At 44.5% G+C, this 16,052-nt stretch overlaps 1 protein-coding gene across 2 annotated transcripts in view; it reads right to left on the reverse strand.

Annotated features, from left to right (window-relative positions):
- Window positions 1-16,052, reverse strand: part of adamts17 (ADAM metallopeptidase with thrombospondin type 1 motif, 17) — a 460,607-nt gene that overhangs the window by 346,644 nt on the left and 97,911 nt on the right. For both annotated transcript variants that reach the window (XM_059952603.1, XM_059952604.1), the window contains exon 7: window positions 15,073-15,116. In XM_059952603.1, the coding sequence (XP_059808586.1) occupies window positions 15,073-15,116 (44 nt within the window). The remainder of the gene's footprint in view (window positions 1-15,072; window positions 15,117-16,052) is intronic.

A 16,052-nucleotide genomic window follows, 5' to 3' on the forward strand; every position in this document is an offset into this window, starting at 1 on the left:
TTCCCCTTCTTTTCACTCACCTCCATTTTCATTATTTTCTTCACCACCCCTTCCTCTCTCTAGCTTCCTACAGCAGGGTACTTTCCAGTATCAGCACCAGGTTTAATTTATGCCTTGGACCATCTCCCCGACCACCATTTCTACTGTAAGCTGTCTCTCGCAACTCAAAGTTTTGCAGCTTTACAAGCTGCCCTGCCTGCTCAGAATCTCCTGCAACAATTAGTGGATAGTTTATGGCAATGTCAGCAACCCCAGTCAAATCTCAAATGACTAAACAAAAAGCTTTATCAGTAAAAATTAATAATTAATAAGCCAAGTAAATGCAAATGCTAAAACAAGCTGAAGCAGGGATGCTTATACTATGGTTCACTAGTAACATGCACTCAGTCATCCCAGACAGGTGCACGGGACAACCCTCAAGAGTTCTAAGAGCTGTAATTATATGTTTAAAATAAACTCTACTGGCTAACATCTCCAATAAATGGGCTGGCAAAGAAAATACTGCTCCCATGTGATGCCTGCCATAACTGGAAGGCTGGCCACATAAGCACAGTTCTGCAGCTCCACGAATGAAGCTGGTATCAATTACCTTAGGTTGTTAATAGGAGGCTTTTCTAAGCTGAAAGAGCAACAATTTTTTTTATTGACTAGAATATTCAAAGCTTCAGTTCAACACCGAGTCTTTTGGGGAGCATTTTCAGATTTCCAATGACTTTATGTTTGAGCATTTTTCCCTTTAAAACTTTAAGTGAGATTTGATCCATACTCCAAGTCAGAGCAGGTGTTTCATGAGTGCATTGGTGATTAGCCCCGTCATTGTTCTGGGAGCATCTTCTCAGCACAACACTTCTAATGGGGAGATCGTCTGCTGCTGAGTGGGGAAACTGTGTGGTGTGCTACAGGATTTAACAACATTAACGAGACAGGCATCACAGTTTTTAAGGGGGTTTGAGGAGTGGAAGGGTGGCAGGAGAGTGACAGGGTTCAGACCGGGTCACAGGTCCACAGCATTGGCCATTTTGTTTTATGAACCTCATTGTAGGCAGCATAATTAGTGTCAATGTACACCTCCCAAGTCCAGGGGTAATGCCTTCATGGCCTATTCTAATGCATCGGCTAAAATGATCAACATTCTTTCAGAGTGGGTGTGCGGCATTGTACATAGTCACATCCTGTCCTGTCGGTTGTGGGGAGGCAAGAATCAAGGCAGTTGTTTTGGGTACTTCGTCTGCAAGCTGCCCCGTAGTAAATGGAATGGGCTACAGGAGTGTAAATCATTCATCCACAGAAGAGTTGGTGGCAAGTTCAAAAACAACACCCATCTTCCACCGAGTCCTTTACATAATACTGGTTTTGACCATTTCTGGTAATGGCTCGCCCCTCTGTTCCCATGCCTTGCCACATGCATCTTTTCTTACCTTGCACTGTCATTCAATCTACTCCCATTTCTCTCAGATTATAACAAGCTTGAAACACACTTTTCAGCCTGATGGTTAGAGCAGGCACTGGAGGTAAGTTTACACATAATTCAGTATCACATTCCAGACTGCTTCTGAATATCTGCACCTATTATCATGGGACTTTCCCTTCCACATGAACTCGGTCTGTAAGAATGCACGGGGGACATGCAATAAAAGCAGCTGGTGTAAGTGACACTGTGTCTCTTGACCTGTGGGTAAGGAACAATGCCAGTGATGTTCTCATTCTGTTCACTGTCTTGTGAATAAGATAAAAGAGACAGCAGAGACAACTCAAGTAGTGACTGTGGACAAAGAAACAGCTAATGTTTCATGATAGAGGTGTTTTAATCAAAATTGGAGAAAATTGAAGCTGAGCAGGTTTAATATGCAAAGGGAAGGATACAGCATCCCATTCTGATGAAGGGTCCTCTACCTGGAATGGCAGTCCTGTTTATTTTTCCACAGTGCCTGACCTGTTGAAGAGGTCTGCATCAGACTGCGAGGAAGGAGAGACTGAACAATAATGCGAGGCAAAAAAGGGTGGAAATGGCAAAGTGTGGGTCTAGAGGAAGTGAAGATGGGAGAGAAAGAATGATGATTCAGTTGTTGAATTCAATACCAAGCTTAAAAGGTTGGAAGAATGGGGGTGAAATTAAAAGGGACTCCAGACTCTGCACTGGAAGGTGGAATTGTTGTGATTTTCTGACTGTTTGACGCCGTGGTCCACAGACCAGCTCCTAACACATTAACAACTGGCAATTAGAATAGTCAAGAGAGTCCTGCTGAAGGGTCTCGGCCTGAAACATCAACAGTACTCTTTTCCACAGATGCTGCCTGGCCTGCTAGGTTCCTCCAGCATTGTGAATGTGTTGCTTAGATTTCCAGCATCTGCAGATTTTCTCTTGTGAGCAGAAGACTTGCATATGTTGGGGTAAAGGAGAAATAAAAGAGCAGGCTTTAAAGAACTAGCTAAGAGTGAGTAAACAACAGCACTGAGCTGAAAACTCTACAACTGGGGAAGAACAAGCAGCTGAGGTCACAAACCTCCCCATGAACAGTGGCCAGAACAAGAGGTAGTGACAATCAGCACTGTGAGACAAGGTGTAGGAGGACTGATGATAGTTGGAACAGGGCTACTGGGGAATGGCACATAGAGACTCCAGAATGGACAGAGGTAAATGCAGTCTAGGTGTGCACCACTGAGCATGCAAGTCTTTCAAATATGCTTTGCTACAAATAATATTCTATTAGCAGAAGATCATGTGAGAAATGCATTGGCACAGATCCCTGCTGTAACAGAAGGGAAGAAAGATATTCTATTGGAGGAGCCATCTGAGACCAATTACGTCTCCAATAATCTGGTAGCCCTAGCAAAGACACGACAGGGGCAGCGCTGAAATTAGAGGATTATTTTAATTCACAGTCAATTCAAATATCAGGAAATTACACGTTTGGGATGAGGAGTCAGGACAGGAGAATTGACAGTCAATATATTGTTGCAGAAAAAGGATTTACCCAGGCAGCAAAACATTTGACCTGACTTGAAAAGTCACAGCCCAATGGAAATGACAGTGAAAATTGCTTCAGAATTTCATCCATCATTAAGCACAAAGAGGATGGCAGCTGATGGTTAGAATACTACAGTTAAAGTTCCATTTCCAGAGCAACATCAGTGCTGTGTTTTGTAAATCCCTCTTGCAAATGCAATGACAACTATCCACCACATCTGCTCTGTCAAGGGTGCAAACTGTTACACAACACATTTCAAAGGGAGCTGATTCAAAGGCAGCAAAATCAGAATAATGCGGCATCTGCCCCACCACTGGGAAAGGCGGGAAGCAGCAAGGTTTCAAGGTCAAGGTGTGGACAAATGATTTTTGTTTTGTATTTGAACAGCTTGTCTTCTTTTGCACACTGGTTGCTTGTCAGTCTTTGTGTGTATGTATAGTTTTTCCATTGATTCTATTGTACTTCGTTGTGAATGATGCAAGAAAATAAATATCAGGGTTGTATATGGTGACATACACATACTTAGATAATAAATTTTCTTTGACCTTTGAAATAACTTATTTGGGGAAGTGAGGAGAGATACAACATCAGATTCTTCTATTGTGAAGACGACCATAAAAATCCATTTACATCACTTGATCAACAAGTACAGCTAATCAACAGTTGTAGATTCCAGCAGCCAATGATTAAAATAGTTAAAAGTCATTACTGAGTTTGGATCTATATCGCTTGGAATTTTGAAGAATGAAAGATGACCTTATAGAAGCATGCAAGATTCTGAAACAGCTTGACTTGGTAGATATTGAGCTATTTTCATGAGTACGAGGCTCACAAAAAGTGGACAGAGATACAAATTTAGCAGGCGACCACTTGAAACAGTGAATATCTGGAATTCTCTGTCCCTGGGAGTAGTGGAGGACAGATTATTAAATGGACTTAAGGTGCAGATTGAGAAAAATTTAAAAGATCAGGGGATTGAGGGTCATAGGGATCTGGCAAGTGTGGATCAGCTATGATCATATTGAATGACAGGGAAGGCCTGGCAGTTTACTTCTACTCTTGTTTTCTTGTGCTATGCATCATGATCTAATCATGATGGAACAACTGAGGAGAAAATTATTTACTCAATGTGGTCAATCATTGGAATTCTCTATCCTGAGGGACTGCAGTAGCTCAATTACTGACGTTGAGGTGGAGGATCAATCAATATTATATAGAATGAAGTTGGCTTACTTGTTCTTATTTCTCATCTCGCTATAATAAAGCGGAATCAGAAAATTAGCAGGTCAAGCAGTATCTGTGGACCTGAATGGAGTTCCACTAATCCATTAGTGTTACACATTTCAGATCAAAGACCCTTTATAAGAAAGGGACGGAGAAAATAAATCAGTTTTAAGTTCCAGAGAGAGTGGGAGAGTGGAGAAGTTAAACAAGAGATATCCCCTTTATTCTATCCAACCCTCCCCCTATACAACACACAATTAACTTGCTTCCTCTCTTTCCAGTACTGACAATGGGTCTTTGACCCAAACGTTTCTCAGTTCACAGATGCCTGAGTGTTACAAACACTAGTTTCTTTTATTGTACATTTCTAGCAGTTTTTTTTTTTGAAATTCATCAAATTAACTGAAAGATTAACTGGACAGATGAGTTTAGTGAGCATTGTCCTGCACCAGCAACAAGACCTCTCAGATGCAGATAGTGAAAACACACACAGGGTTGATCTGACAACTGGTGGCTAATCACACACCCATCACAACTACAGAGACACCAGTGGGAGATGCCCCTCTTCAACATGTACATGAGCAAGTACCCAAAGGTTTGACCAATGCAACTAAGAGTCCAAATGTGGATTCCAAACCAACTCACAACAAAAGGAATGAACTGTCCACTAATTCTGGGGGTCTGATGCGGGGACACAAACTGTCACCCCAATTTTCTGAGAGTTTGAATCCAAGAAGAACTATATTCAAAAGAGACTGAACCAATCAAGGTAAAAACTACTATTGTCAATGTTGAAAAAAGGTTAAGAGACAGTGCACACAATTTATTGAGTGTCCAATACAATTCTCTCAGTGACAACCACGTAGACTTGCAAACAGCCATTATTTTAAGGAGCCAATATCAATTTTTGTGTGAAAAGTGCTATAACTTACTGGTCTTCATCAATGCTCCTTCTAAATGGATTAAACATGGATCATGCCTGGCTGCAAAGGGCACATGGGAGGACTTGAAGTTGATTTCCACAGCTAAAGACAAGACTCCATTCAGGTCACATCTGTTTGAATGCTTTCTGCAGGGGAAACGGTGCAAAGTATACGTTAATTCCCCAAACTACCCACCCTCCAAAAGCGTGGCTGGAAGGTCAAACATTCTCAACTTTTCCCAAGATTGTTTTGCATCTAGCCATGAATCATTGTTGAGCTAATTTCCTGTTTGAGTATCATGCAGGGCCACTCTCCATCATAGGATTCATCCCGGCAGAGCTGCTGATATATTGCAGACTTTGAATATACTGGAGTCTACACCAGCCTGGTAAAGAGGTGTGGGAGCAGGGACAAATGGAGTCTACACCAGCCTGGCACACAAAGGGTGTGGGTGCAGGGACAAATAGAGTCTAAAAATTGGAGTCTACACCAGCCTGCCACAGAGGTGTGAGAGCAGGGACAAATAGAGTTTATACCAGCCTGGCACAGAGACAAATGGAGTCTACATCAGCCTGGCACAGAGGTGTGAGAGCAGGGACAAATAGAGTTTATACCAGCCTGGCACAGAGGTGTGAGAGCAGGGACAAATAGAGTTTATACCAGCCTGGCACAGAGACAAATGGAATCTACATCAGCCTGGCACAGAGGTGTGAGAGCAGGGACAAATAGAGTTTATACCAGCCTGGCACAGAGGTGTGAGAGCAGGGACAAATAGAGTTTATACCAGCCTGGCACAGAGGTGTGAGAGCAGGGACAAATAGAGTTTATACCAGCCTGGCACAGAGACAAATGGAATCTACATCAGCCTGGCACAGAGGTGTGAGAGCAGGGACAAATAGAGTTTATACCAGCCTGGCACAGAGGTGTGAGAGCAGGGACAAATAGAGTTTATACCAGCCTGGCACAGAGGTGTGAGAGCAGGGACAAATAGAGTTTATACCAGCCTGGCACAGAGGTGTGAGAGCAGGGACAAATAGAGTTTATACCAGCCTGGCACAGAGACAAATGGAATCTACATCAGCCTGGCACAGAGGTGTGAGAGCAGGGACAAATAGAGTTTATACCAGCCTGGCACAGAGGTGTGAGAGCAGGGACAAATAGAGTTTATACCAGCCTGGCACAGAGGTGTGAGAGCAGGGACAAATAGAGTTTATACCAGCCTGGCACAGAGGTGTGAGAGCAGGGACAAATAGAGTTTATACCAGCCTGGCACAGAGGTGTGAGAGCAGGGACAAATAGAGTTTATACCAGCCTGGCACAGAGGTGTGAGAGCAGGGACAAATAGAGTTTATACCAGCCTGGCACAGAGGTGTGAGAGCAGGGACAAATAGAGTTTATACCAGCCTGGCACAGAGACAAATGGAATCTACATCAGCCTGGCACAGAGACAAATGGAATCTACATCAGCCTGGCACAGAGGTGTGAGAGCAGGGACAAATAGAGTTTATACCAGCCTGGCACAGAGACAAATGGAATCTACATCAGCCTGGCACAGTGGTGTGAGAGCAGGGACAAATAGAGTTTATACCAGCCTGGCACAGAGACAAATGGAATCTACACCAGCCTGGCACAGAGACAAATGGAATCTACACCAGCCTGGTAAAGAGGTGTGAGAGCAGGGACAAATAGAGTCTACACCAGCCTGGCACAGAGGTGTGAGAGCAGGGACAAATAGAGTTTATACCAGCCTGGCACAGAGACAAATGGAATCTACACCAGCCTGGTAAAGAGGTGTGGGAGCAGGGACAAATGGAGTCTACACCAGCCTGGCACACAAAGGGTGTGGGTGCAGGGACAAATGGAGTCTACACCAGCCTGGCACACAAAGGGTGTGGGTGCAGGGACAAATAGAGTTTAAAAATTGGAGTCTACATCAGCCTGGCACAGAGGTGTGAGAGCAGGGACAAATAGAGTTTATACCAGCCTGGCACAGAGACAAATGGAATCTACATCAGCCTGGCACAGAGACAAATGGAATCTACATCAGCCTGGCACAGAGGTGTGAGAGCAGGGACAAATAGAGTTTATACCAGCCTGGCACAGAGACAAATGGAATCTACATCAGCCTGGCACAGAGGTGTGAGAGCAGGGACAAATAGAGTTTATACCAGCCTGGCACAGAGACAAATGGAATCTACACCAGCCTGGCACAGAGGTGTGAGAGCAGGGACAAATAGAGTTTATACCAGCCTGGCACAGAGACAAATGGAATCTACATCAGCCTGGCACAGAGACAAATGGAATCTACATCAGCCTGGCACAGAGGTGTGAGAGCAGGGACAAATAGAGTTTATACCAGCCTGGCACAGAGACAAATGGAATCTACATCAGCCTGGCACAGAGGTGTGAGAGCAGGGACAAATAGAGTTTATACCAGCCTGGCACAGAGACAAATGGAATCTACACCAGCCTGGCACAGAGACAAATGGAATCTACACCAGCCTGGTAAAGAGGTGTGAGAGCAGGGACAAATAGAGTCTACACCAGCCTGGCACAGAGGTGTGAGAGCAGGGACAAATAGAGTTTATACCAGCCTGGCACAGAGACAAATGGAATCTACACCAGCCTGGTAAAGAGGTGTGGGAGCAGGGACAAATGGAGTCTACACCAGCCTGGCACACAAAGGGTGTGGGTGCAGGGACAAATGGAGTCTACACCAGCCTGGCACACAAAGGGTGTGGGTGCAGGGACAAATAGAGTTTAAAAATTGGAGTCTACATCAGCCTGGCACAGAGGTGTGAGAGCAGGGACAAATAGAGTTTATACCAGCCTGGCACAGAGACAAATGGAATCTACATCAGCCTGGCACAGAGACAAATGGAATCTACATCAGCCTGGCACAGAGACAAATGGAATCTACATCAGCCTGGCACAGAGGTGTGAGAGCAGGGACAAATAGAGTTTATACCAGCCTGGCACAGAGACAAATGGAATCTACATCAGCCTGGCACAGAGGTGTGAGAGCAGGGACAAATAGAGTTTATACCAGCCTGGCACAGAGACAAATGGAATCTACACCAGCCTGGCACAGAGGTGTGAGAGCAGGGACAAATAGAGTTTATACCAGCCTGGCACAGAGACAAATGGAATCTACATCAGCCTGGCACAGAGACAAATGGAATCTACATCAGCCTGGCACAGAGGTGTGAGAGCAGGGACAAATAGAGTTTATACCAGCCTGGCACAGAGACAAATGGAATCTACATCAGCCTGGCACAGAGGTGTGAGAGCAGGGACAAATAGAGTTTATACCAGCCTGGCACAGAGACAAATGGAATCTACACCAGCCTGGCACAGAGACAAATGGAATCTACACCAGCCTGGTAAAGAGGTGTGAGAGCAGGGACAAATAGAGTCTACACCAGCCTGGCACAGAGGTGTGAGAGCAGGGACAAATAGAGTTTATACCAGCCTGGCACAGAGACAAATGGAATCTACACCAGCCTGGTAAAGAGGTGTGGGAGCAGGGACAAATGGAGTCTACACCAGCCTGGCACACAAAGGGTGTGGGTGCAGGGACAAATGGAGTCTACACCAGCCTGGCACACAAAGGGTGTGGGTGCAGGGACAAATAGAGTTTAAAAATTGGAGTCTACATCAGCCTGGCACAGAGGTGTGAGAGCAGGGACAAATAGAGTTTATACCAGCCTGGCACAGAGACAAATGGAATCTACATCAGCCTGGCACAGAGACAAATGGAATCTACATCAGCCTGGCACAGAGACAAATGGAATCTACATCAGCCTGGCACAGAGGTGTGAGAGCAGGGACAAATAGAGTTTATACCAGCCTGGCACAGAGACAAATGGAATCTACATCAGCCTGGCACAGAGGTGTGAGAGCAGGGACAAATAGAGTTTATACCAGCCTGGCACAGAGACAAATGGATCTACACCAGCCTGGCACAGAGGTGTGAGAGCAGGGACAAATAGAGTTTATACCAGCCTGGCACAGAGACAAATGGAATCTACATCAGCCTGGCACAGAGACAAATGGAATCTACATCAGCCTGGCACAGAGGTGTGAGAGCAGGGACAAATAGAGTTTATACCAGCCTGGCACAGAGACAAATGGAATCTACATCAGCCTGGCACAGAGGTGTGAGAGCAGGGACAAATAGAGTTTATACCAGCCTGGCACAGAGACAAATGGAATCTACATCAGCCTGGCACAGAGGTGTGAGAGCAGGGACAAATAGAGTTTATACCAGCCTGGCACAGAGACAAATGGAATCTACACCAGCCTGGTAAAGAGGTGTGAGAGCAGGGACAAATAGAGTCTACACCAGCCTGGCACAGAGGTGTGAGAGCAGGGACAAATAGAGTTTATACCAGCCTGGCACAGAGACAAATGGAATCTACACCAGCCTGGTAAAGAGGTGTGGGAGCAGGGACAAATGGAGTCTACACCAGCCTGGCACACAAAGGGTGTGGGTGCAGGGACAAATGGAGTCTACACCAGCCTGGCACACAAAGGGTGTGGGTGCAGGGACAAATAGAGTTTAAAAATTGGAGTCTACATCAGCCTGGCACAGAGGTGTGAGAGCAGGGACAAATAGAGTTTATACCAGCCTGGCACAGAGACAAATGGAATCTACATCAGCCTGGCACAGAGACAAATGGAATCTACATCAGCCTGGCACAGAGGTGTGAGAGCAGGGACAAATAGAGTTTATACCAGCCTGGCACAGAGACAAATGGAATCTACATCAGCCTGGCACAGAGGTGTGAGAGCAGGGACAAATAGAGTTTATACCAGCCTGGCACAGAGACAAATGGAATCTACACCAGCCTGGCACAGAGGTGTGAGAGCAGGGACAAATAGAGTTTATACCAGCCTGGCACAGAGACAAATGGAATCTACATCAGCCTGGCACAGAGACAAATGGAATCTACATCAGCCTGGCACAGAGGTGTGAGAGCAGGGACAAATAGAGTTTATACCAGCCTGGCACAGAGACAAATGGAATCTACATCAGCCTGGCACAGAGGTGTGAGAGCAGGGACAAATAGAGTTTATACCAGCCTGGCACAGAGACAAATGGAATCTACATCAGCCTGGCACAGAGGTGTGAGAGCAGGGACAAATAGAGTTTATACCAGCCTGGCACAGAGACAAATGGAATCTACACCAGCCTGGCACAGAGGTGTGAGAGCAGGGACAAATAGAGTTTATACCAGCCTGGCACAGAGACAAATGGAATCTACACCAGCCTGGCACAGGTGTGAGAGCAGGGACAAATAGAGTTTATACCAGCCTGGCACAGAGACAAATGGAATCTACACCAGCCTGGCACAGAGGTGTGAGAGCAGGGATAAATAGAGTTTATACCAGCCTGGCACAGAGACAAATGGAATCTACATCATCCTGGCACAGAGGTGTGAGAGCAGGGACAAATAGAGTTTATACCAGCCTGGCACAGAGACAAATGGAATCTACATCAGCCTGGCACAGAGTTGTGAGTGCAGGGACAAATAGAGTTTATACCAGCCTGGCACAGAGACAAATGGAGTCTACATCAGCCTGGCACAGAGGTGTGAGAGCAGGGACAAATAGAGTTTATACCAGCCTGGCACAGAGACAAATGGAATCTACATCAGCCTGGCACAGAGGTGTGAGAGCAGGGACAAATAGAGTTTATACCAGCCTGGCACAGAGACAAATGGAATCTACACCAGCCTGGCACAGAGGTGTGAGAGCAGGGACAAATAGAGTTTATACCAGCCTGGCACAGAGACAAATGGAATCTACACCAGCCTGGCACAGAGGTGTGGGTGCAGGGACAAATAGAGTTTATACCAGCCTGGCACAGAGACAAATGGAATCTACATCAGCCTGGCACAGAGGTGTGAGAGCAGGGACAAATAGAGTTTATACCAGCCTGGCACAGAGACAAATGGAATCTACATCAGCCTGGCACAGAGGTGTGAGAGCAGGGACAAATAGAGTTTATACCAGCCTGGCACAGAGACAAATGGAATCTACATCAGCCTGGCACAGAGGTGTGAGAGCAGGGACAAATAGAGTTTATACCAGCCTGGCACAGAGACAAATGGAATCTACATCAGCCTGGCACAGAGGTGTGAGAGCAGGGACAAATAGAGTTTATACCAGCCTGGCACAGAGACAAATGGAATCTACACCAGCCTGGCACAGAGATGTGAGAGCAGGGACAAATAGAGTTTATACCAGCCTGGCACAGAGACAAATGGAATCTACACCAGCCTGGCACAGAGGTGTGAGAGCAGGGACAAATAGAGTTTATACCAGCCTGGCACAGAGACAAATGGAACCTACATCAGCCTGGCACAGAGGTGTGAGAGCAGGGACAAATAGAGTTTATACCAGCCTGGCACAGAGACAAATGGAATCTACACCAGCCTGGCACAGAGGTGTGAGAGCAGGGACAAATAGAGTTTATACCAGCCTGGCACAGAGACAAATGGAATCTACACCAGCCTGGCACAGAGGTGTGAGAGCAGGGACAAATAGAGTTTATACCAGCCTGGCACAGAGACAAATGGAATCTACACCAGCCTGGCACAGAGGTGTGAGAGCAGGGACAAATAGAGTTTATACCAGCCTGGCACAGAGACAAATGGAGTCTACACCAGCCTGGCACAGAGGTGTGAGAGCAGGGACAAATAGAGTTTATACCAGCCTGGCACAGAGGTGTGAGAGCAGGGACAAATAGAGTTTATACCAGCCTGGCACAGAGACAAATGGAATCTACATCAGCCTGGCACAGAGGTGTGAGAGCAGGGACAAATAGAGTTTATACCAGCCTGGCACAGAGGTGTGAGAGCAGGGACAAATAGAGTTTATACCAGCCTGGCACAGAGGTGTGAGAGCAGGGACAAATAGAGTTTATACCAGCCTGGCACAGAGACAAATGGAATCTACATCAGCCTGGCACAGAGGTGGGGGTGCAGGAACAAAAGGTGATACAAAAGCAAAATTGTGATTCACACCACAGCATTTCTGGATGAGGAAAAGTGAAATAGTTCAAGAACAGGAGAATAAGAGTGAAGATCGAAGATGAAGTACAACAAACAGGCTTAAGTGGAATATCAGTGATAGATTAAGTTTGCAGTACACGGGAGAAATGCGCAGTGATGAATGCATTCCAGAAGATGATACAGTATCTATACTGACAAAGGATTATGTTCGACAACCATACTCCAAAGAAAGGAGGCGAGATTGATTTTTTTACACTTTCTCCAGACGAGGAGGTAGTTACAGCCTGAAATCTGATCACTATTAAGCAGAACCAAGTACTTGAGAAAGCCAGACAACGGACTGAACCTGTCTTTGCTATAAATACCTAAGCCATTCTTTGAAAGAAGAGCAGTGTACTCTATTTGTAATTAAATCTGTGAATGAGTCATGTGTGTATGTGTGGGAGAGACAGATCCGATGACATAATTGTACGCGTAACTTCAGTGCACACACCCATTATTGCTCTTCAATAAAGTGTTAACACGTGTGCTGAAGCTCCTGGATTATTTAATGCATCTACTCACCACTGTGTAACACTTTCACAGACAGGCTCCCAATACACCACAGAAACAATCCAAAATAATCAATTCTCATAAATGATCAAAATAATCCGTGACTTTGAATCAGAACCTACTGCCTGAAACCTAGTTCCGTCAAGTCTAAAAGCAAGTCTATATTACTCAGCAACTCCAAGCACAGTTAATTGTAAACTCAACTGAGAGGTTTATAAATTACATGGCACTGATTGTGTCTATATTCAGTCCGTACATCCTGAGTGAGACATCCCTCTGAATTTCTTACAAAATAAACCTCCGTTACAGCGAAAGGCAGCCAGTCATCCTGAGGTAAAGGGAAATCTCCTCAGCGGCAGAAAGCAACCTTCACATTATCCTCAAGCTATCCGTTGAACAATTAGAATTAAACTTCACACAGGAAGACACAGTCTGGGTTTCTCCTCTTTAGCAGCACAATATATTCATAGGAGTGAGAGAGGGCCATTCCGCTCACATTCCCATTCCACTATTCAAATAGAACAAGAATGATTTGCAGCTTATTTCTGTTTACTCCTCGTCTCTCAGCAGACTTGCCCAATGAAATTCAGATAGCCTCAGTCTTAGAAAGTTCCACTGGCACACAAATTATTCAGCTGCTTGGTATAAAGGGTTCCAGTTTTCTGCCACCCCTTGTAAAAAGCATTCCTCCTTTAATTTCTGAAAGCGAAAACTGTGACCATAAGGCTGATGTCCCATGTTAAGGAATCAGAGAACAAGGATCTTCTCTGGTTACAGACATTATACTCCCTTATTACTAGATTCTTGCTGTAAACTCTATGTATTGAGTATCTCACATTCACCTTGCTGGAAATGGAAAATTGCTGTGTTCGCTGCACATGAATTAGGTTCTCGCTGTACCTTTTGCCCATGTATTGAGATAGCTATGCATTCTAGGTGTGAATTGGGTAGCTATTTTACATTCTGCTTGTGATATGGATTCCTTCTGTAGGGTCTGCCTCTGAAATGGTAGCTGTTATACACTCTAGTTGTGACTCTCTGCCTGAATTAGTTCCTGGGTACCTTTACACACCCCACTCTGTGAAATGACTTGTACCTTGCAATCTTCCTGTAAACAAGCTACCTGATGTTCACCCACCTTTAAAATGGATAACTTGTGCTGTATATCCATTTGGATCACTTCTTTGGTGGACATCAATGGACTCTTTAATCCAGCAGGGAAACAACTGGCTCACAACTATCAAAACTCTGCTGGAATTCAGGACGAAAACTGCTCCCCATAATTCCTACATCACTTGTGCAATTCCATCCCAGTGATTTCATCAACATATCTTGCTCTGATGGTAAAAAGCATCACTACAATCCAGTGATACTGATACTTCACTTAGCAATACAGCTCCATTGAAACATAGCCAAACATAATCATCAATTCCAAAGATCTGGATTAATCTGAAATTAATAAAGCAGTGTGGTGTAATGCCACAATTCTACTAAATCAGAATCACTGTGGAATAATAAAACTCCTCAGGTCTTCATTTTCCACAATTTCAAATAGGAATTGTTATAGTGGAAATGATCAGTCCGTCAGAATTCAGCACATGGTTAAAAATTTCTAAATGTGATTCAGAAAAAAACAAATTTAGTAAAACACACCAAGCTGATTAAAGCAGAATATTCAAACAAATAACTAAGATTTAACTAAACTCCCAGAGGCAGCTCCCAGAGGCAGGGCCAGAGGATGTCTTTGCAGGGAAGAGTACGCAGAGAAAATCTGGGCACGTTTGCACATACTGGTAAATCAACATCACTATTTCACTCAAATAATTTCACATGTCACAAGCAGAATCTTGTAGTTCTGAGGCTTCCATCTTCATCCAAGCTAGTTTATAAGTGGAGTATAAACTCAATGCTAAATATCTCTTAGAAACAAACATCACAAGAAACTGCAGATATAGCTTCAATGAATGTGCCATTGATATCAATGAAGCCGGGGTGTCACTTGTTTACAGCCACCCAGAAGAGGGGTATTGGAGTCGAGGCACTCAACCGAATGCAGTGTGGCACGATGACCAGTCTGACCCCCGAGCTGTATTGTGTTTGAAGGCATCAGCCCAAGACCCTGAGTCCATGAATATTTTACTGATATTTCATAAATGCTTGCTATCTTATGCGCTATGTGTGCGTTGTGCTATGAATGACTGTTGGTTCTGCATTTTGCACTTTGGTCCCAGAGTAACATCGTTTTGTTTGGCTGCATTCAAGGGTGTTCATGTATGGTTGAATGACAATTGAACTTTCAAAAAAAAAATGCAGTAACAAGTTCTCATAAGATCAATATTTTTTAAATATACAAACCATTTTATATTTCAAGGAGCTTTTACTCACCCACAGTATCACAGGGCTCATCTTTATGCACACAGAAGTTAGTCCTGCAAACAAACGGGAAGAGGGGATCACTTTCTGAAGATAATTCTTCACGTGTCCCTGACACAATCACAAAGCTAGGCAGCATTAAGCAATGCTGCAAAATGATGCCTGTTAAATGATAAATTCAAACCAAATTTTAAAAACACGCTCTTCACTCAGATGACTTTTGGAACAGTGTATGTTGAATGTTACGGGTGAGAAGAGTGAAGATATGTACGTGGATGAGAGGAGGAGGTAACTTATTTATATGATGCATAACTGTTTGGGAAAGAATGTTGGTGGCAATAGGGGGTAATAAAGGGGAGTATGGGTGGGCTTTAGTGAGTTTTGCTGATGAGGAGCAGGAGAAATGTCAAAGAGTATGGGTCATTTCTTGTGGAGTCACGAGTTTGTGGGATATTGGATGGGTGCAGTCGACGGTTGCTCATGGGCTGTACAAGAGATCAGTTCACATCAGCTTCAGTCCCAAGAGCTGTTCTAGAAGCAAAGGCCTGAAATATACAATAGACACAACACACAATCAAGGAGATAATAAACAATTCTTAAATTAAGATTTGTTAACATTAAATCAATATCAGGGTCAGAGACGACACACAGTGGCAGGTGGATCATGGGGAGAGACAGTATATGACTATATGTGTGATATGACTATCATTAGGCTGAGGGATGAATCTCAAAATTGGCAAAGGCTTTCACTCCCCCTCTCCAGGAGACTGATCAGCTGACTGTGCAACCACACCTCACCAGGGCTGGATGAGCTAACCAGTTGATCTTCCCTCTCCCTTGTTTCATGGTTCTGACACACGCCTCAGTGAAAATGGCCTTCAAGAAGGGAACTAAGACATTGGAGTGAAGAGGAACTAATCCAAAGTTCCGTGATATTTTGAAATGAAATTGTCTCTGACTTCTCATCTACATCAGGCAGGATCAATTGAACT

The sequence above is a fragment of the Hypanus sabinus genome, chromosome 28 (assembly GCF_030144855.1).
Source record: "Hypanus sabinus isolate sHypSab1 chromosome 28, sHypSab1.hap1, whole genome shotgun sequence".
In the NCBI taxonomy this organism is placed as follows: domain Eukaryota; kingdom Metazoa; phylum Chordata; class Chondrichthyes; order Myliobatiformes; family Dasyatidae; genus Hypanus; species Hypanus sabinus.